At 38.4% G+C, this 21,252-nt stretch overlaps 1 protein-coding gene across 2 annotated transcripts in view; it reads left to right on the top strand.

Annotated features, from left to right (window-relative positions):
* LOC119552943 (adenylate cyclase type 2) overlaps window positions 1-20,895 on the top strand; it is a 42,798-nt gene extending 21,903 nt beyond the window's left edge. Inside the window, exons 3-21 of one of the 2 annotated variants that reach the window (XM_037862903.1) lie at window positions 5,189-5,322; window positions 5,925-6,122; window positions 6,194-6,316; window positions 7,170-7,364; window positions 7,679-7,906; window positions 8,420-8,547; window positions 10,841-10,999; window positions 12,984-13,735; window positions 14,622-14,720; window positions 15,683-15,801; window positions 16,254-16,480; window positions 16,551-16,758; window positions 17,406-17,716; window positions 17,817-17,979; window positions 18,040-18,252; window positions 18,429-18,533; window positions 18,656-18,670; window positions 19,124-19,366; window positions 19,962-20,895. In XM_037862903.1, the coding sequence (XP_037718831.1) occupies window positions 5,189-5,322; window positions 5,925-6,122; window positions 6,194-6,316; window positions 7,170-7,364; window positions 7,679-7,906; window positions 8,420-8,547; window positions 10,841-10,999; window positions 12,984-13,735; window positions 14,622-14,720; window positions 15,683-15,801; window positions 16,254-16,480; window positions 16,551-16,758; window positions 17,406-17,716; window positions 17,817-17,979; window positions 18,040-18,252; window positions 18,429-18,533; window positions 18,656-18,670; window positions 19,124-19,366; window positions 19,962-20,093 (3,752 nt within the window). In that variant the 3' untranslated portion in view covers window positions 20,094-20,895. The remainder of the gene's footprint in view (window positions 1-5,188; window positions 5,323-5,924; window positions 6,123-6,193; window positions 6,317-7,169; window positions 7,365-7,678; window positions 7,907-8,419; window positions 8,548-10,840; window positions 11,000-12,983; window positions 13,736-14,621; window positions 14,721-15,682; window positions 15,802-16,253; window positions 16,481-16,550; window positions 16,759-17,405; window positions 17,717-17,816; window positions 17,980-18,039; window positions 18,253-18,428; window positions 18,534-18,655; window positions 18,671-19,123; window positions 19,367-19,961) is intronic. The other variant, XM_037862904.1, reaches the window with a different exon arrangement.
* The last annotated feature ends 357 nt before the right edge of the window (window positions 20,896-21,252 follow it).

Genomic DNA, 21,252 nt, shown 5'->3' on the forward strand with positions numbered 1-21,252 from the left:
ATGTGGTAGAAAACATACCTATCGACCCATGCAATATCCCCATTTATGCTATGATTACCCTCTAAAAAAGTGTCAGCTCAAGCGAATGGGAAAAGGATAGCTAAAAGAGCTGGCTGGAAAATAAGTTCTCGATGTCAACGGCAGACTGTTGAGTTGACTGGCTACGGCTTTTGTCTTAGCCAGGACATTATTTACGAGCATCGTGCCAGCGACACGCACAGAAAACCAAATAAGCAGCTGTGTTTCCCTTCCAGAAGACCCAGGAAAACTATGGGGACACAGGAGAATACGTGCCCCCCAGGGTCGACTTCGTTGGCACGTCTATTACCTTAAGCGTCTGTTGCCAATTTTGCTTCCTCTTTTTCGCCACCGCATGGCACCAAAGGCTCTATTGACTGCACCTTGATTAATGCGCTGCCAGGACGCCTTTTTTCCCATTCCCGGCTCTATCCTTTCAGTGTCGCCATTAGCAAATGCGGTGGCCACGGGCATTTTCATTGTTTTCCTTTCCGTTGTTGTATTGTCACCAATTTGTTCAGATGCGACTTCTTTTCTTACGCCCGATAGACTTTTATTTAATCCAGCTAGGTGATGATGGCCCGTATCAGAGAAGTTGATGTATCTACTGTTTGAGGTGATGGAAATAAGATAGAACCATGCCCTCATCAACTGGGAAGATTTTTTGCCACCTCATGAAAAAATTCACCTTTCTGATACTGAAAACTGTAATGATTTGATTAAATTAAAAAAAGGGCGCTAAAAATGGAAATAAATAACAAAAGTTAATTTAACGGATTTTAAGACTTTCAATGATTTTAAATTTGTAATCTATTTATTTTGAACTCCCTAACAAAAACAATTTACATATAATCATGTCAAATAATAAGGAACACAGCATAAGAAAATATTGAATAGCATGAAATATGTTAAAAAGTGGCTAAGGGCTAAAAAATGTGACCCACATTCATCCCACATCATCCCAAATATCTCCTCTTTACATTTGCGAATGTTCTGTTTGGAAAAATATAAAAAAAAACCGTAAAATATATCTCAATATAGCATGGGCTATAAAATCAAAGTGAGTGCAAACAAACCGCCCATCGATCGTCCGACTAAGCCTCACACAAACTGCGGCTCCAACAGGAATTCACTTCAAGGCTGCGCGCTAAAATCGCCAACTTTCAAATCCTTGGCAAGGACATGTTGCTTGTGCCTTCTGCTTGCCATGCGGCCCACGATTCAGCGCAAAAAGCTTGTAATTCCTGTCTCAGCCCGAAGGATGTAATTTACAATGTTGCAGCAGGTGGCGGTTGCAACTTGGAGTGGCTCTTCGGTCGGCTGACAGGCATGTGCGGCATTTGCAGCTTGCATTTTGTTGCATTTTATGTTGTCGTCCTGGGCCGACGGGTCGTATGTGCAATATTTTTCGCATCTCCATTGCCACGGGCGAATGGTGTTGCATACTTTCAGGCTGCCTTAAAACCGAACAGTGAAGTATCTGGAAAATTTCACAACGCGTGCTAAATAAATGAAAACTGGCAGGAGGTAACGAGCCAGAGATAAAATACATGTATCTGAAGTGATTTAAAGTGGAAGCAAAGAACCAAATGTATACATATATGTGTGTGTCTGCACAGCTGCATGCAATTTCAATTTGTAGTTATGGAAGAACTGTCAAAACCACAAAACGTAAATCATTTAAATGTGCCATTGAAAGCCGTAAATAGTTTAATTTTTAATTATAACTGGTAATCAACATGCAGAAATACGATAGCGAGAAAAGCTTTTTTTCGCAGTCAGAATTATAGATTACTCTTGAAATCATTTAAGCGATGAAATATTAAAGTGACATAATTCTGACAGTTATTCCATTTTGCAAAAATAAAATCTGATTAGATTGGGATTGTTATAGCTTCGACTAAAGATTAAATAAATAAATGCGAGCGATCATCTTTCCATCCAATATGTTGTGAAATAGAAATCACAAAACTGTGCATTTAACAAATGTATAATTTATATACTTATAATAAATACAAAAATAGGCATATAGTATATAAATATATAAAAAGACCATGACTATTGAATTTTTGTCTGCCCTTGTGGTTATTAGTTATGGCCTTTTAGAGAGCAGCTTTACCACTAAGCCGGTTACCCAATAGCGTAACCCGAGGCATGGATTTAAGCCATCTTGTGCTTCTGTTCGGGGTTGCTGCTCTGCATCTTTAATGCGATGGCAGCCCACATGAAAATTCGTTAGCAACGAACTCAATCTCCCTAATCGCCTGCCCCCCCTCTCAACGGCTTGCCAGGATGCCTTGACAATGTGTCCGCACATACTTAATCGTATGGAGCAGGAGGAGGGGAAGCCGTTGCGGATCTCAGCGTTTCAGCTACGGGATGAAATAAAATCTATGCCAAAAGCTTCGGCAATGTCGCTGTGGCTGTCGTAGTCGTGTCTTCGTCTAGGTTGTCTGCAACTGTTTCACTTTAGCCGTTTTATTTTTTATGAGCCAACGCGCAGATACTCGACACTGGGGTGCTTCGGTTTGATTGGATGGAAAACTGGAGATATGCTTTGGGAGAGGTGCTGACTTTGTAAACTACAAGTAGTTTCGCAAGCGGAGGTGCCTTAGAGAAAATGTAGATGTTGGAATCTACTTGCAAATGTGTTTAGAGGTGTGCTGGTAAAAAAGGAAAACTTAATTGGACTTTCACCTCAAGCACTTCAACACTAGAAACATATTGTAGCACACTCTCAGGCTCATTTTAAAGAGACTTCAAGCCTACAGAACGTTCTTTGTATTTCTTAGAATTGTTTATAAATTCAATATATTTTCAAGATGAATTAAATTTTCCTTTCTATGTTTGTAAAAGTAATCAAACAAATATTCCCCTAAGTTTTGCCTAGATTTTGCAATTTCTAAAATCAAATCGAGCCACCCTAATACACACACAAGAGCATCTGTCGCCCTGCACTGGTGTGTGTGCTATCGCTTATAAAAACAGAAACACACACACGCTTACACTTTCAGGATCTCGGTTCGTGTCAAAAGAATTTCTGTTTGATTGCAGAGAATAAACAAGTGAAGGCAGCTCCACTCGCCATATAACATGGAACGAAAACTCGTTCTACGAGTATGTGCCGCTGTCCTCTGATGTTTTCCTCTCGACATATTTTTTTTCCTGCCTGTGGCTTTTCCAGAATTTTTCACTCAGACCCTGTGCAGCAATTGGAGAATCCTTAGCTTAATGCAATGTCGACAGGGCGGTTAAATGCGGTTTCCATTTTATAACCCTGCCAGCAGTTGGTTTATGTATTTTACACCTTAACCCCTGCTTATAAATAATAATGCAGTTAATGCGCTTTGTTTGGCTTTTAAGGTTCTTTATATATCAGAATCCGATTTAAAGCTTTCAAAATAAAACAAGCTTATCTAAAGCCGTAATGCGTTTATGCCTTGCCCTTTAATAAAAATGCATTTTGAGCGAATTTATAGCCCTTGCTTTCTTTGTGGTTTATGACTTTGGGTTCTTACTTTTAAATTTTAGGTGTATACATTTAAGTCGAGAGTATCATATTAAAATTATTTTACATGGTCTTATTATATATTTTTAAAAGGGTATTAAAGGAATGGTTTGTTTTAAGGTTTTTTATCGCTCTTCACAAACTGTTAGTATAAGTATGGCTCAGACTTAAGAATGACAAAATATTTCCCATTAGTAGAGTTTAAGCTGCCTACAAAATCTAATCATTTAACCGAAGTAGGGTAACCCCAAAGCATTCAGCTTATACGCCATACACAAAAATTAGTCACCCCTATAAATGTTTACACATTTTATTGTGCGTATAATTTGCGGGATTGTCCCTCATTAATTAAGCAGACATATTTCAAGCCACTAGACAAAACAACTTGACCCAACCTCTCAGACTTGTCTTCATTTCTGTTCATTAAGGGCTCTCAGGCTGGCCATATATTGATTTATCGGATCGGTTTGATGGAAACTGATACCAGAAAAAAGGCCTGTGAGTAAGGGAAAAAACCCATTTAGCTGACAGACAAAAAATCAAGTTACCACAACACATCTATAAATAGGCTGACCCCAACAAAAACAGAATAATCTGTTATATCCAAACATCCAGTGGACTTTTTGGCTTATCTGGCCTGTCTGCGACCATAAATAAATCAAACACTTTAAATGCCCCTAGTCAATTAGCGAGCCATAAATCCGTGCGTATCGATTTACAAATTGTACAAAGGGGGAAATATCAACAAAGGCCTTACGAACGCAGTATGTTAATTTTGACGTTGAGCGTAGTTTAAGTGCGTGTACAAAACTTTTATGGGTGACTGTGAGTGTGTTTTGGCTTGTTGATTTATGAATGCGGCGAGCGTGTGTTGATATTATTATTTTCCCTTAATTGCAGCTGGCAAAATGTTTGTTTGCCTGCCTCGATTTCAATTTAAGGCTCTTCAAACTGTCTACTAGTAATCCCTTAAAGTTTGGCATTCGGTTGGCCCATTAAATTGTACCTTTATTGATTAAGCTATTTCCGAATAACCTTCAGGAAACGTTTCATTTATCCAAAGGTGATATTTGATTCCATTTGCATATTTTCCCATACATCCACTCCCGACAGCACGCTCTGGCCCCTGACAGCTCAATTAAGTTGCTTTTCAAAGACAATTGTCTGTGAAATTGAACGGAGGTGGTGGAACAAAGTGGATGTGGAGCCTTTGCAAAGTATACAATTTCTTTGCGTGAGCGTCAGTGAAATGTATGCCACTGTTAAATGTCAAATTTAAATGCCAGACAAGCGGTATTATATTAGTGGGCGGTACGAATACAAGAATTGCCAGGAGGCTGATGAACTTTACCCTAGGATAAACCAATTAAGACTGTAGATTTATGCGAGTCCTAATAATGTTATGAAAAAGCTAAGGAGGAAAATACTATTTTTTCAGGAGATAAAAATTTACTTGTTCGAGAAATACAATCTAAATTTAACTTTTTTAATATTACTAAATTAAAAGAACCGTATTTTGTTGCTACTATTCGCATTTACTAGTAATAATTAAAGCTCCACATCTTTTTCACATAGTTTAAGAACTCCTCTTTCCCATTTTTCTTTCAAGGAAATGATTACCTAATGGATGCTAATGAACTCAACTTCGTTTCTCTCTTGCAGCTGAGGACATCCACCTAAACGATTTATATACCCGCTACCGCCAGAGGCTCCGCAAGTCTCTCTTCAGATCGGGCCTCTTAACTTCGCTGCTGGCATGTGTTGTGTCCATAATAATTGGCGTCGTTTACGACCAGGTGAGCACTTACCGCACTTAGATTGCCTCGAATGGATAACCGAGCTTCAGCACAGAAAACAAAGATGATTAGGAACCAAATTTTTCATCTATTTCAACCGATTAAGGGAATATTAAGAGGGATGCTTTAGCTTAAATAAGTGTTTGTTAAATATAATGGAAAGTGTACTTAAATGTTTCAGAAATATTTACTATAGTACAAAATTATAGTTTATAAAGAAGTGTACAAAAAACAAAATAAAACTAAACGTTATCTCTGCAATATTCCTTAAAAAAACAAAAAAAAAATTTTTTTTTTAAATAACTGTCTTATTTTTAATGGTAATTCTATTTAAATTTCCTTTTTTGTTTTACAAAATGACAATTTGTTGAAGACCAATTTTCTTTAAATGGCTTTTAAGAAAGGATTTTAATATGTAAGGGTAACTCCAACCAAAAATTTGCTGTCTTCACTGACTGATATTTACGGATTTCAAAAAAGATTTCTAAAATTCGAAATAAAGATTTTGTAAACTTTATGTTGAACCTGAAATTTTTATCTAAAAGGTTGTTCATTTAGTTATGTCCCTGACACCTATTATATTTATCTCTGTGTATCCACAGAGCCTGCTGCAAACTTTGCTGCTGGTGCTGGCGGCTCTAATCTCGGGATCCATTCTGACGGCTCTGCAGTTTCCGGCGGTGCTGAGCTCCCCGGCCGCCGCCTTGGCCTTCGCCATCGTCACCACCTTCTCGCTGGGCACAATTGCGGCCATCACCGGGGACGAGCTGGCCCCGCTGCCCATGTACGCCCTATTCCTGGTAAGCCGGTGCAATCGCAGTCGCAATCCCACTCCTCCGGGGGGATTATAATACTCGAGCGTCCATTGCAGTGCATCCACTCCATGCTGCCCATTTCATGGCCCGTCTCCGTGGTGCTGGCTTTATTCATGACCGCCATCCATATCGTTTACCGGATCGGCACAAGTCCCGACTACGCGCCCAATTTGCCAATGGTAAGTCCTCGTTCATTTGCATTCTCCATAGAGTCGCAGAGCCGTAAAGCCCCATTAATGCGGGCCGGACACCAGCCATTGGATTAGTTTATATGTGTTTGGCGACTACAATTGTGACGAGAGTGGGGATTACCGCGGATCAGGTTGCACAATTAATTTAAGAGCTCTGCTTATAATGTCGTATAAAACTAAAACCCATTTACTAACCTTTTTTTTATTTAAAAGAAAGAAAACTCTATAGTCGTTTCCAAAATACCATTAGTATACATTTAACAAGACTTTAGATACCTTTAGAAATTGGTCCTAAGACTATAAATACACTGGAATTTCCAAAATAGGTTTTATAAAATGTGTTCTTTAAATTTTAAATTTTCCTTCCCCATGGGATTATTAGCTAAATACTATTTTTAAGATATATCTGAAGATGTTAAAGATATTTTATTAACCCCTTCTTGAACTTCCGTGGAAGAAGACAGATTTATTTATTTGCAGAACAACAATCGTAACCAAACAGAATTCATCTCTTAAAAGCAGTTTTTCGCTTAACCCCTTTTTGCAACTGTTTACTTTCTTTTGCGCCAGCTGGGTGAGAAATAATTTGTTTCCCAGCTCGTTTCAATTCCCCCTGCTCCCCTAATGGGTTGCGGTGGGATATCCGTATCCCCGGAACCCCGTATCCCCCTGCTCCGTGATTTGTTAATTAGGTTGCATCGTGTTATTTGCCGCGCTGCAAGGACACTATGATGTGCCATGTGCCGGCTGGTAATTGCCAACCCGGGTTAGACATTTATTATTTATGGAGCGTGCTGCCTCACTCATTTTAACCGTTTGTATTTCTTCCCGGCGCTCTTAGCTCTTCGGGGAGATTGTGATGCTGGCCAGCGCCTCCGTTTCCGGGCTCTACTACCGCATCATGTCGGATGCGGCGCACAACAGGACCGTGGATGGAACCCGGACGGGAATCGAGCAGCGCGTGAAGCTCGAGTGCGAGCGGGAGCAGCAGGAGCAGCTGCTCCTCAGCGTCATTCCCGCCTACATTGCCGCCGAGGTGGGTAGAAAACTAAATCACTTAGCTTATAAAAACAATTTAAAAGTTTTAAAAGTCATTGTACCCATTTATAGTGATCAGATATAATCCAAAATAAATATAGAAACCATTTATTTGTTAGGAAATAGCATCTTTAAATTTACTTTCCTAATCTTTTTTTCCTAACTTGGATGGCATTTTAACAAAGTATTTCGGGTTTCCCTCAATTATAAAATTCTTTAATGTTACTGAATTAATCTTGAATATTTTTTTATTGCAATTACTTATTTCTTCAGTGCTATGCATTAAATAATTATAATTCTCCTTTCCTTCAGGTGAAGCGGAGCATCATGCTGAAGATGGCCGATGCCTGTCAAAGAGCTGGAGGACAGGCGTCCACCTCGGCCACTCGGTTCCACGAACTCCATGTCCAGCGGCACACCAATGTCACCATTCTCTTCGCCGATATCGTCAACTTCACGCCCCTCTCAAGTTCCCTGACGGCCAGCGATTTGGTCAAGACCCTGAACGATCTGTTTGGACGATTCGATCAAATAGCGCAGGTAAAAATCGTATTTATAATAGTATAATTCGGCATATAATCGTATTTAAAAATCAATTGAAATAAACAAAAGAGTGAATAACTAACGCGATTTAAATATGATTTAATAGAAAAACGTTGTATTTATATACAGTTGGCCAAAAATAAAATTTTTTAAAATATTTTTCCTGAGAAAACTATTACAATAACCGCTTTTTTACGTAATAACTAAGCTAATAAATAAAATTCAAGTTAATTTCTTTATAAATTGTGTTTGGCCAGCAAATTACCATGGGTTACAACCAAAATTTGTAAAACCCTCTTTGGCTATAAATTACCTTAATGCTTCTGCCGGCAATTTAAAAACGAAAATACAGTTCTTTTTGTTTTTCCATAAAATCAATAAGCTCATCAAAATGAGATATTATTCATATTATAAGGGGGTCTCGTCGAAGGGACTTTAATAGGCATAATTAATATGTGAACAATGTACACTGCACAGTTTAAATACTAATTAATTGCTTTATCCCCGCAGGAGAACCAGTGCCTGCGCATCAAGATCCTCGGGGACTGTTATTACTGCGTGTCCGGCCTGCCCATTTCCCGGCCCCAACATGCAACCAATTGTGTCAACATGGGCCTGCAGATGATCGATGCCATCAGGTGAGCGGGTTTCGCCGGGTTCGGTTTGGGCCGGCTTGGCTTTGCCAGTCCTGACGGCAATGCAAATGTTTGCATTGGAGCCGTCATCGGGTGTACGACTTGTTTGTCTTTCGCTCCTGGCCAGCCTTTGACTTTCAAACGGAGCTCCATTGGCCAAGGACATTTGACACCGTGATTGTTGACTTTGTGGCTAGCGGGAAACGGAAATCTTTGCTGCATTCACAGTTAACTGGGCCATAAAGCGTCCTTTGTTTGCTTGGTTTGAGTTTCAATGCCTCAGAATATTAAAATCTTTTGAAACTTAATTTGATTTTAAAATTTGCTGAATGAAGTTTTAGTTAAAATAATCGTATCATCAGCAGCATCTTCATTTCTTAATTTATATTATTAAACTGCTCTAAATACTTAACCATTTTAATTTTCTGCACTTTTTTCGACAATTTCCCTTAGTAATTGTGGCACGTTATTAAAACCAATTAAATAACAAAAATGTAAATTACATATTATATCCAATTTCACTCTAATTAAAAGCGTGACATCGCATTGGATCTGTTATTCTCATTTTTTACTGGTTCGAGGCTTTAATTGCAGCCAGATATATGCTGATATTCCAGCTGAAGTCACTCCCTTGAAGTCTCCGTTTCATGGAGGGCCATTAAAAATGTATTATGCAATAAAGGCAGATGAGAAAAAAACGAATGGCAAAGAGAAACATCATAAAATACAATAAACAATATCGACACAAAGGCCATTTTATTACACGCGAGAATTTATGCACAAGTGGCCTCAGGACCAAAGGGAACCTCTCATTTTGGCTTTTTGCTGGCCTTTTTCCCTGCTTTTTATTGGACTCTGTGCTTATTTCTATTGTTTATTTTTGCCGGCTGGCCTTTCCTGATTCCATTGCTTTTTGGGAGCCGTGGCCTTTTAATCTTTGCCACGGCCAATGCCCCTCAAGTGGCCTGAGACTCTGGCTTTGTTCCTGCCGCAAACTTGGTCAAAAAGATACTCGTGCTGTTGACTTTCGGGCAGCTTAACAAGCCGCCCGGGGAAAACGCCAAAAGTTTTGAGCAGAAAAGGAAATATCATTTAATTATGAATTGCATTTACTTTTGTCGAAAAGCCAGAACAACATCAAACTTTAATTTGGCTGGCGCGTCGCCCAAGAAAGTATGCTATGGTATTCGACGCAAAGTCACTTGATTTTATCTCTTTCGGTTTTGGGAAATATTTACATGAATTATGCAGTTCAATCAGAATTTCGCAACTTTTTGTTTTCGTAAAACTTTGCCACTTGGAAACTCGCAATCCCCAAAATCCGGATCGAAAATCCAATTCCTTGCTTGCCTTGTTTGCGGCCATATCCATATCCTGCTAACCAAATGACCAGGAAGGGCAAAAGCAAATAAAACCCTGAAGGGCTCCCAAGTGATTTGGCCTTCGATGCGGCTCATTTGACCCCGACGGCATTCAGGCCAAAGAAAATGCTGGTTAACGTTAATAACTCAGTAGGTTGTTGTTGGCTGACCTTCGCTTTCTAGCCACTTTCCGTGGAACTAAAGTTCCTGTACAGGCAATACTAGATTAGACACTGAAAAAATCAAAGGACAATTAAAACATCACCTATGATTTTAACATACCTTGTTCTCTTTTTATATTTTTTAAGATTTTTATGACACTTGAAAAGTAAAAACACACAAATATAATGTTTGATTACAAAAATGTTGGTGTTACTTATAGCTTTGGAAATATATTTCAGAATAGAGAATTCTTTAAGAATTGGCTAGCAAATTTGTATTTACTTTTATAAATATAGCTCACTAAAAAGAGTTTATAAAACATAAAAAATACTTTGTATGTTATTTTACATCTTTTAAACAATAAAATATCTTTTTATTTAATTGTTATGACCAATACTTTAAAGATCTAGGTGGGGTATGGTAAAAATAAAGTTACAAAATAGATAGATTTGAGAGAAAAACGGGCTGTTTCTGGGTTAGATAATTTTATTTTTTGATTTTCCCTACCTTATATCATACCATACCCTAGATTTTTCATAGTGTACCTGTAAGTTGTTCGTTTGTCCCCACTCGCTGGCCGACTCCCGCCCATATCATAGTCGTACATCAGGCTGGAGTCGACCTGGTCTGCTTGTGTTTTATGGCCCATAAAATTGTTAATACGACGGCACCAACTAGCCCGTAGTTGTGCGCACATATCCTTAATAATACATCTGCTGCTTTGTGCTCCCTCCATTGTTTGTCCTTCGCTTATTCTTCGTTTATTCCGGCAGACACGTGCGTGAGGCGACCGGCATAAATGTTGACATGCGAATCGGCATCCACACGGGCAACGTTCTCTGCGGCGTCCTTGGCCTCCGAAAGTGGCAATTTGATGTTTGGAGCGACGACGTTACATTGGCCAACCACATGGAGAGCGGCGGTGTCGCCGGGTAAGTGTGTGCCCACACTGGGAGAAACAATCCCTGAGATCGTGGAATCAATAATCGATTATATCTATTATGATATAAGCAAGGTTTCCTGAGTACCTTACTAAAAATAATTATTACTAGTAGTCGGATTATATGGAAAATCATTTTTTCTTGCAATACTACTTGTTTTTTTCATAAAATCTTAATTAGTAATACACTTTATAAAACAAATTTTAAGACAGAAATGATTTTATATACCAAAACAAAGGAGTTTATATATTGTCATATTAAAATTCGTTAAAATCCTTTACACTTTGTTAGGTTTTAAACTTGTAACATTAATTTAAAAAAGCAAATGCAAGCTTTAAATTTCAATTTAAAAATATATCACGGGTGCCACAGAAATCGCACTGAAGTCGCGTAGAATTATAAGACCCCTTAACAATTCAGCACCAAACGAATTTTTTACATTTTCTAAACTAATGCTACAAAATTAATATAATAGGTATAATAATGAGTAATATAATAAGTATTATAGGACAGACTTTGATGATATTTTTTAGCGGTGTAGGCAAGTGTATTCTCTTATTTCGCCATTATGTTTGTACGAATGACAACGATGACGAGCGAGGCGAACAAAAATAAATAAACAAAACGCGGAGCCCGCGGCGGGTGAAAATGGGGTTTGGGGAGGCGCCTCTAATGGGTGTGGCAGCAGAAAGCGAGTCAAGCACTCGTAATGGCAATTTAAATTAGCCACGTGTAGTCCCAATTAAACGGGTTTCAGTTCAAGTCTGCATAACATCCGAATGCAAAGGTTAAGGTGAGCTGCAGTGAAAGAAGAAACACAAGTACACGAAGGAATTTGCCAATTAAAGAATTCCTACATATGCAAACATTAATTATTCGCATTACCAAGGTTTGCTTTTAATTAAATTTTCGTAATGCATTTGAGGTTGAGAATTTCAATTATGAAGTTGCATTGTTCAAATTAATATTGTGAGCTGCGTACATTTTCATACTAATGATGGGCCATGTGAATCTTATACATTTTTTGAAAAGGTAAATATCAAGAAACAACATTTCTTTGGCAGCAGCTGTCATTTAAATTTTATTTGTGTATAGCCTTTTTCTTTAAAAAGATGTTTTTAAAATGCTATACATTTATTTACAGCTTTTTAGCAAGGACTTCCGCATGTTTGCTTTGCAAATACCAAAGTCTAAAACTCTCCCGCCGCCTCAACAGTTTAACTTTTATACCCCCACAAACAAACAAATTTCTTTAGGTTTATTCATTTTGCGTGCTTAAGCCACACTCGAGTCTTTCAGATAAATGGTAGCTGAACATGTTGAAATGTTTTTCTTTTATCTTACCTGCGGTCACATACGCTGACTTCAATTATTTCGAATTGAATTGAAATGCTACAGTCAATGAGCCGGAAAACACTCAGACGCCTCAATTCGGGCCTTTCGCACGAGTTCCGTTTTCTGGGGCATAAGTATAAACAAAATTGCGTAGGGATCCAGATAAATAGACAAAGACACCGACAGCCTAAATTATTTTGCATAAGCTTGTGTGAATGCACTTAGGGAAAAAGGGGTACAAATATACTTTGTAAAAAAAAGAATCTTATCAGCTAATAAGGATAGGACTGTACAAATTGATATTACATTTTTACATTTCTCTATAAAATATTAAAGATATTTGTTACAATATATAATAGGATTTTCAGAATTGAGATTTATAAAGAATATTTTTAACCCTCAAATACTAAAAATATTTAAAAAAAATAGATTTTTTCAAATAATATTAAAAAATTGATTTCAATTTTTATAAAGGTGGTCTAAAACATTAACATATATACACTAAACTTATTTTATTTCTGTGTAATTGTGTGGGAGCAAAAAACTTTTGAATGGCGCACAAATGTAGATTGCTCATACGCCCCGTATGTCAGCCCACAAGCATTCATCATCATTTCTCATGTGTGCGTCTCTCCTGCAGGCGCGTCCACATCACGAAACAAACTCTGGACTTCCTGGGCGACAAGTTCGAGGTGGAGCAAGGAGAGGGTGGCAATCGGGATGCGTATCTGGCGGATCACAAGGTGGAATCGTATCTCATAGTGCCGCCCAAGCCGGCCTACACCTACAGCGTTCCGCGAGTGGTGGAGTGCATCGAGCAGAATGATCCCAGTCCCACGGAGGAGAAGGAGACCAAGGTGGTGGATCACTCCAACGAGGGCGCAGATGTCACCGACAGCCTAATCCCGGTTACGGTGGATCCCATACCCTTGGTCGTTGACGAAAAGATGTCGCCCACGTCGACGAATAGCCAGGAGGTTCCTTTGCACGCTCCCCTGGCCTCTGCCGCCTCGATGTCCATCAAGGAGTTGTCCGAGGAGGAGGACGAAGCGGACGAGGCCACCGCGGTCACCGAGCCCCTGATGCTCAAGGATCAGGAGAGCAAGGATGGCCAGGAGGTGAAGCCCAATGGTGGCCATCGCGGCAGTGGCGATTCTGCCGCCTCCGAATCCGCGGCCAAGTCCACCGCCCTTTCCCTGCCCGCCGAGGATCTGCTCAGCATGAGCGGATCGGAGAGCGGCATCTCCAACGGCGGCACCCCGGCTCCATCCTCGAATCCCACGAGTGTCACGCCCACCGCAGCCGCCCCCGCCGGAGCAGCTTCCTCCGGCACCAACAGCCTCACTGTGGCCGAGGCTCCGGAGCGATCCCGCCGGAAGTTGTCCGTTCAAGGTGAGAATAACGAAATCCATTAAACACTTCATATATCCACACACAAAAAAATGTCCAATCAAATTTTATATTTAATGTAATTTTATGAAATGTCAAATTTATATTACATTATCAATTATAAAAAAGATATTCCTTATATCGAGTTTTTTTTGATTTCAATAATATTAAATTGATATTAACAATATCATTCTATTTTTGATCCTATATATTATGATTATAAAATAATTTCATTTTTGAGCCACTGCATCATCAATGAACTCAAGGCGTAGGTCCTCAAGATATTTTGCTTCAAGTCCTTCCATTAATAAACTTACATTTTTTAAAAATCATCATTGTAAAATACATTTACTATTTTACGAGTTCCTGAAATTTAAATATATTTTATTATAGTTTAAAACGACTTAAATTGTGTGTTTTGCATTACAGAAAAATATATTCTAAGAACTGTAACAATTTAGAAACAAATATACTTTTAACACTATCTATTTAGGTTAACAAAAAATTATGTAAGAAAATACCTTTATAAAAAAAATGTATTTTACAAAAATAGTATTTAGCATTGTCACAGAAAATCGTCTGGAGATCCATACAAAACTGATTTTAAAAGTTTTTAAGTTGCTTTTAAACTGAATTTTTGAATTTTAATACTATAAATTTATGTTCAGAAAATGCGTTATAAACTCAAAGTTCCTATTCAATATTATGCTTGAAGATCCTTACATTTGATAGTTTTTTTTTAAATAGTAGTTCACCTGCACAGTTTACACAATCATTCCCATGCCATCAATCACCACCTGTAATGGGCATTAACACTTTGGCGTTGCCTGCGATGGCTCTTATTTATGTGACCGCTCTGCCACCTCCTTTTTGTTCCTCTGCCCGCCAGGTCTGATGTCCTTCGCCGACAGACGCCGCTCCTCCGGAGCCTTCATCGAAGGACGAAAGCTGTCCATCCACAGCGGAGAAAGTTTCCGCAGTCATGCGGGTAAGTTGCCCACCGCCCACCGCCTCGTAAAACGCAACAGTTGAAAATCACTTTCACAAATGAGCTCAGGTTATGCATAATTTCATCGCTGGCAGGGCAACTTTTGCATCGTAAATTTATCGCAGGCTTGCATTTGTTTGCGGATTGGCCTTTGTGAAAACTTTATCCATGAACCATGGACCATGGACCAGGCAATTAAGCTCCTTTGACAGCCAGCTGGGCTGCTTTGGCCCTCTTAGTGGAATATATTTTGGATTGGATGGGATGAGGTGGGGGACTTTGGGTACTGCACGTGAGGCCACGAGGTTTTGTGTCGGTTTATGAGTTTTAATTTGCCAAGGACATCGAGTACGGCATGTGGCAAAGTCACTTTGATGGCATTTTTAATGCGAATGGGTGACTTTTAATGAGCTTGTCTGGCCAGCTCATCTGTAAAAACTCTGCAGCTTTCGGGGTGTCATAATGCAAGCGATTTGGGACAGATTTTTCATTATTAATGGCATCTTACTGGACCGAAAAGTTGTCGTAAAACTGTTGGAATATCTGCTGCATTCATGTAAAAACTATCACAATGTTGAATGGCACTTAAAAGTGTGGGAATTTGTACTTTGTGCGGTGTTTAATTTGAGTGCTACACAATTTTTTATAGCCAGTTCAAAGTTACATATTTGCATGTACGGTAGGGGTTTAAGAAAAAACAGAACTGAATTTAATCAATTTTATTTAAAAATGTGTAAAAAAAATCTTTAATTAATTGTTACCACTCTATAAAAAGCTAAGTACATAAGTGCATTACTCTACATATATGTATGTTGTGTATTACAATTTTTTGTATCCCTGATTTAAGTGGTTTTATATTACGGGGAGTCTTGAACTTCGAAACTGTAACATGTATTTAATTCCATTTGGAACTTTCACCTTCATTGCATTAAACTTTAATATACAGCATTGAACCCTTTCAGGTCATGTCACACGCAATCGTCCCTCATCGAAGATGACCAAATATGTGGAGTGCTGGGGGGCAGATAGACCCTTTGCCAATATTGCCGAATCCAAACTGGTGAAGAACATTGGACTGGCGGTGAGTTAAGAACCAAATAGGGAGGAGTGGGGTTTTTATGCCCCAGAAGTACGGCAAATCAAATTTAAATGGGCAGGAAATATCAGCAAATTGGATAAGGCCAAGCAGAGCATTTTCTAAAATTGCTTGGGCTGTAAACCAAGTACAGTAGATATTTGTTATAAGCAATGATATGTAATTTTTTGACATTCATTTTTCTTGATGGAAAAAACAAGGCAACACAAAAGGCAACTGTTTTATATTATTGCTACTTTGGATTTTAAACGATGAATGTCACTTGCAAAACTTTTATTATTTGATTTTTTTTAACTCTAACTAAATAACCCTTTAAATAAATGTACCTTTAAGTAACTTTTGGCTTTATACAATATCTACTGTATATAAGTTGAAGCACCAGGAGCCAACTTTATTACTATGTGTCCTCTTCGCTTTTCTCCCCTTTCTCTCCGCAGAGCATCGCCATGATTGAATCAAATTTACTGCCGCCGGAGCGTAAATGTTTCAATTTTAATTTCTTTGGACCGCCCACGGAGCTGAAGCCCTTCACCATGTGGTACCGCAACACGCCCCGGGAGGGAATGTACCGCGCCCAGCCGGATACGCACTTCCGGTTCGACCTGATATGCGCCTTTGTCCTCTTCCTCTCGCTGGCCATCGTCCAGCTGATTGTAATCAAATTGTAGGTGAGATCAACTCGCATTACGGAGCCCATCGACTCATCCTTGGTCTTTTGTTGGTGTGAATCGCAGGAACCTGGCCCTCCTGGGATCCCTTCTGGCGAGCTTTCTGTCGCTGGCCCTGTTCCTCTACCTGAGCAACATGTCCGTGCCGGATGTCCACTCCTCGGCCACGGAGCGGAACGGTCCTGGCCAGGTGGTGGCCAGCAGTCGCTACCTGCGACTGGCCATGTTCGTCGTCGTCAACATCCTCATCTCGTCCTGCGCGGTGTTCAGCGTGGTAAGTCCAGCTAAAGCTCTGTAAAAATGCAGAGAAGGGCATATCAGATAGTGTTTACTTTTAATTTAAATTTTTAATTCATATTAATTTAATTTTTCTTAAGTAAAAGGGCATATGAAATAATGTTTACTTTTAATTAGGCTAGTTTACCATACACAGAACTAAGCCATTTAAATACTAATTACAAAGGTTAAGTATTCCCTCACTTAAATTGAAAAAATTAGATACACCGAAATAATACACATACGAATCAATTTGGTTAATTAAAAAAGTATATTTATTCTTTATTTAAAAATTATCTACACTCGAAAAAAAGAAAAGAAGAAAAAATCCTCTGGGTAAAAACAAGACAGCTCTGTTAAAAACTCTCCGCATTCGAAAAAGACAGCAAAAGATGGCATCTCATATCTAGACAGAATTGATACTGAATTTCATAAAAATTATATCCATATATTATCAATTGTTTACTCTGTATAGTAATCTGCATAGCATTTTAAAAAATATTTTTTAAAGTTAGTTTATATTTTAACATAATATAATAACATAGCATACCTAATGGGTTTTTCGCTAACGTTAAAGGATTTTTTTTTAAATTGCAAAACATATTTAAATACTCTTTTTATAAAAGCATTAAACTATCATTTTAGATCAACTTCACAGTACCTGATGGGGTAAACAACGAGCCACCATCTAACGCATCCAACTTGTCCACCAATTTTAGTGACTTTTTAAACGCCACCCAGGAGGAGATGCAGCCGTGGGAAATCGCCCGTGCCATACCCATTGCCCCCGTGTTTCTATATTGCTGTGCCATTAGTTTGGCGGCCATTTCCGCCTTTCTAAGATCTGGATTTATCCTCAAGCTGATTGCCATGCTGGTGGCTCTGATCGCACAAGTCACAGTTCTCGGTTACAGCGATCTCTTTGTTATTTACAACGACACAAATATTAAATATGGGTAAAATAGATAAACCAAGAAATATAGAAATAATATTTTCCAACTTAAATAGTGAAAAAACAAAGGTTTTACATAATTCCTTTAATTTCCTTAACCCTAGCTTACCCCTGGAGATCAAGGGATTCCTGCTGCTCTTGGTCATCATTCTGGTGCTCCACACCTTGGATCGCCAGGGTGAATATGTGGCCCGTACAGATTTCCTGTGGAAGGCCAAGTTAAAGGTCGAACAGGAGGAGGTCGAGACCATGCGTGGCATCAACAAGGTGCGAAAAATAATATTAAAATGCATAAAAGCAATTCGATGCCAATCATTATATATATAGATTCTGCTGGAGAACATCCTGCCAGCCCACGTGGCCACCCATTTCCTGCACCTGGAACGCTCCACGGAGCTCTACCACGAGAGCTACTCCTGCGTGGCCGTGATGTTCGCCTCCATTCCCAACTACAAGGAGTTCTACGACGAGACAGATGTCAACAAGCAGGGCCTGGAGTGCCTGCGTCTGTTGAATGAAATCATTTGTGATTTCGATAAGGTAAGCGGCTGTATTTTATTTAATTTGAAATTAAAAAAAAAATACAAACTTAAGGCAACAGACCAAAAAAAAACTAGGTATTCCTTCTATTTAAAAAATTACCAATTATGACACCAAACCTATTTCGATTTAAAAAACTACTACAAATTATATGTTAAAATTATTTGTATTTTCAGCTCCTGTTAAAGCCAAAGTTCAGTGGAATCGAAAAGATTAAAACTATAGCCAGCACTTATATGTGTGCTTCAGGTTTGAGGCCCGGCAAAGAAGACGGCGCTACGGTAAGTTAAAGTATTATCTAAAGCCGTATCTATAATATCTGTGTCTATCTTGTCTTACTTATATCCCTTCAATGCTTTCACTAATCCTGTAAATAACATCCTGACTTGATTGCCCTATCTAGTCACGTAGCTTTGCGGTAAGTCTTCTTCTTTAAACTTGTCACATTCTCTGCTCAAAACGATGATAAATTGGCCAATACTACCTACTTAAAATTAAATGCTTTCAATTCAACCCCGCAAAAGAAAAAATGTTGGAATTCAGATAAAATTCCAACCTTTGGCCCTCTTTCCCCCAGTAAATCCCAATCGACCGAATGTTATTTACTGTTCAAATGCCTTTTAATCGCCGCTTAGCACTTTAATTAAATTTTTGCAACTACCAAACAAAGAGGAAATCAAATCACATTGGGTCAACAAAGGCCAAAGGGAGACCAATGAAAAAAAGGGTCGCCAAATGAGGGTCGAACGGTGGGCCGTGATTGGGATTAGCTGAATCCGGTGGAGGGTTTCTAGGAAGAGGGCAATAAGAACGAGTATGACTAAATAGAATCGGGACTAACGCAGTTCTCCTTTTTATTTTTCCCATAAAGGACGAGAAGCGAACGGAGGAGCACAACGTGGTTATACTGGTCGAGTTTGCGATTGCTTTGATGTCCATATTGGATTCGATTAATCGCGAGTCCTTCCAACGATTCCGTCTCCGCATAGGGCTCAATCACGGCCCTGTGATTGCCGGCGTGATTGGCGCCCAGAAACCGCAATACGATATCTGGAGTAACACAGTTAATGTGGCCTCACGCATGGACTCATGTGGCGTAATGGGACGACTTCAGGTGAGCGGTGGATCCTAAAGGTCCCTAGCATTAGTTGCTTAAGGTTTAGTAAAAAAATCACAGCTAACAATTTTAGATTAAATATTTTTTAAGTAATGAAGTCATTACATTTTATAGACAGCAGAAAAAATACCAAACAATGTATGGATATAAGATCTCCTTAATAATATTTGAAAAATTTTTCTTCACTTTTTTAAAAGTCGAAGTCGAAAGTCGAAAAACGTCAAAGTAAAGTAATGGTTACATAAAAATATCATCATTTGTGGATACGATAGGATACTGTTCTCAGTCAAAACGCAAGCTTAAAATCCTATGCTTAACGGATTAAAGGAATTCAAAATATTAGTATTAGTTTTATTATATAAATATGTGTTTGGATTATAGGATCAGATATCGATGTATCCACAGCGAACGTATTGTTGTTTTGATATTTGATGTGTAGGTTGCTTCTACAGACTCCGTAATTAAAAGTTATCATTTAACTTAATAATTATTCAGTTGTCCTATCATAAAATTTGATACTTAGAAGACAAATATATAAAACAGAAGATGAATAAATATAAACCCAACTATAATGCTATTTTTCTTTCCACAGACGACGGAAAACACGGCCAAGATATTGATGGCAGCCGGCTATGAGTGCGAGTGCCGCGGCCTGACCTATGTCAAGGGCAAGGGCAATCTAGTCACCTACTTTGTAAAGACACCTTTCGATGGGAAATTGTAAATCACCCAGTTGCTGTTGATACCTACTATTTAATGGATATTTATGATCATGTACACGTAGCGTAGGCCAAAAGTCACTTCAAAGCATCTTCTTATTTATTTTGAGCTTTTCATTTTAGTTGTAATGAATTTGCAAGCATTTAAAGTACGTTGCTCATCACACGCACATGTTAAGTATTTGTTAGCAACAATTTGTTTTTAGTTAGTTAGTAGAATTTAAAGGTTATTGACTATTTCGTACAATTTGTTAGCTAATCTTATGCGTAGCCATCACTTAAACAGCGAATAATTATATACGATTCGAATTAAAATTACGATAGACAAAGAAATGCAAATTAGCCCACCCTAGCCCAAAAATTAACCAACAAACAAATATAGCAAAAAAACATATCTATTTACTAACTGGTTAAATTCATTTCTGAGGCTCTCAAGATATGTTTCTGTCGCTATTCTCGCCCTATCGAGCACTATATAAATCGCTACTTTTAAACTATACTATTTTTTCAAACGACACTAGTTAAATTCTGTAAAAAGAATCAATTAAAACTCTATATATTTTTTTACTCAAGCGTATTTTACTGTTACTAAACTATTCACGACATCATGTTTTGATATATTTATGTATATAACTATATAAGATGAAAGCCACCAAAGCGAACTACTTCTTAAGACAAATCTAAGCTCAACAACCGCATCTTGTGTACCTAACATATCCCAACAAATTACACAATACCTCCGAGAAAAACTGACCTGCTTCGATGTGCACTTTGCATACCCAATGGATATAAAACGTACTCCCAAGACTTGGAAACTGTTTTCGAAATACCTATGCTGGAATACAAATATTGGATAAAATGTTTGTAATAACACTCTGAACGCGCTGCAGTAGTTCTTAAAGTAGATTCATTGAACAATATTTGATATTATTAAACGACTTAATTGATTTTTATTATATGATCAATAAAGGAAATCAATAAAATATTACGGTGTATTTCATTCAAGTGTGTATTTCTTTCTGTATGGTATTACAAAGATCAAAATGTGATCTAAATTTGTGTAAGTATTTCTAACCGCGAGTGGAGTTCACCCATATCTATAAATAACTGCCGCAGTAAAAACTAGGCTAGGCATGATCTACCAAAGAGCGGACAAGTAAATAT

Source organism: Drosophila subpulchrella, chromosome 3L (assembly GCF_014743375.2).
Source record: "Drosophila subpulchrella strain 33 F10 #4 breed RU33 chromosome 3L, RU_Dsub_v1.1 Primary Assembly, whole genome shotgun sequence".
In the NCBI taxonomy this organism is placed as follows: Eukaryota; Metazoa; Arthropoda; class Insecta; order Diptera; family Drosophilidae; genus Drosophila; species Drosophila subpulchrella.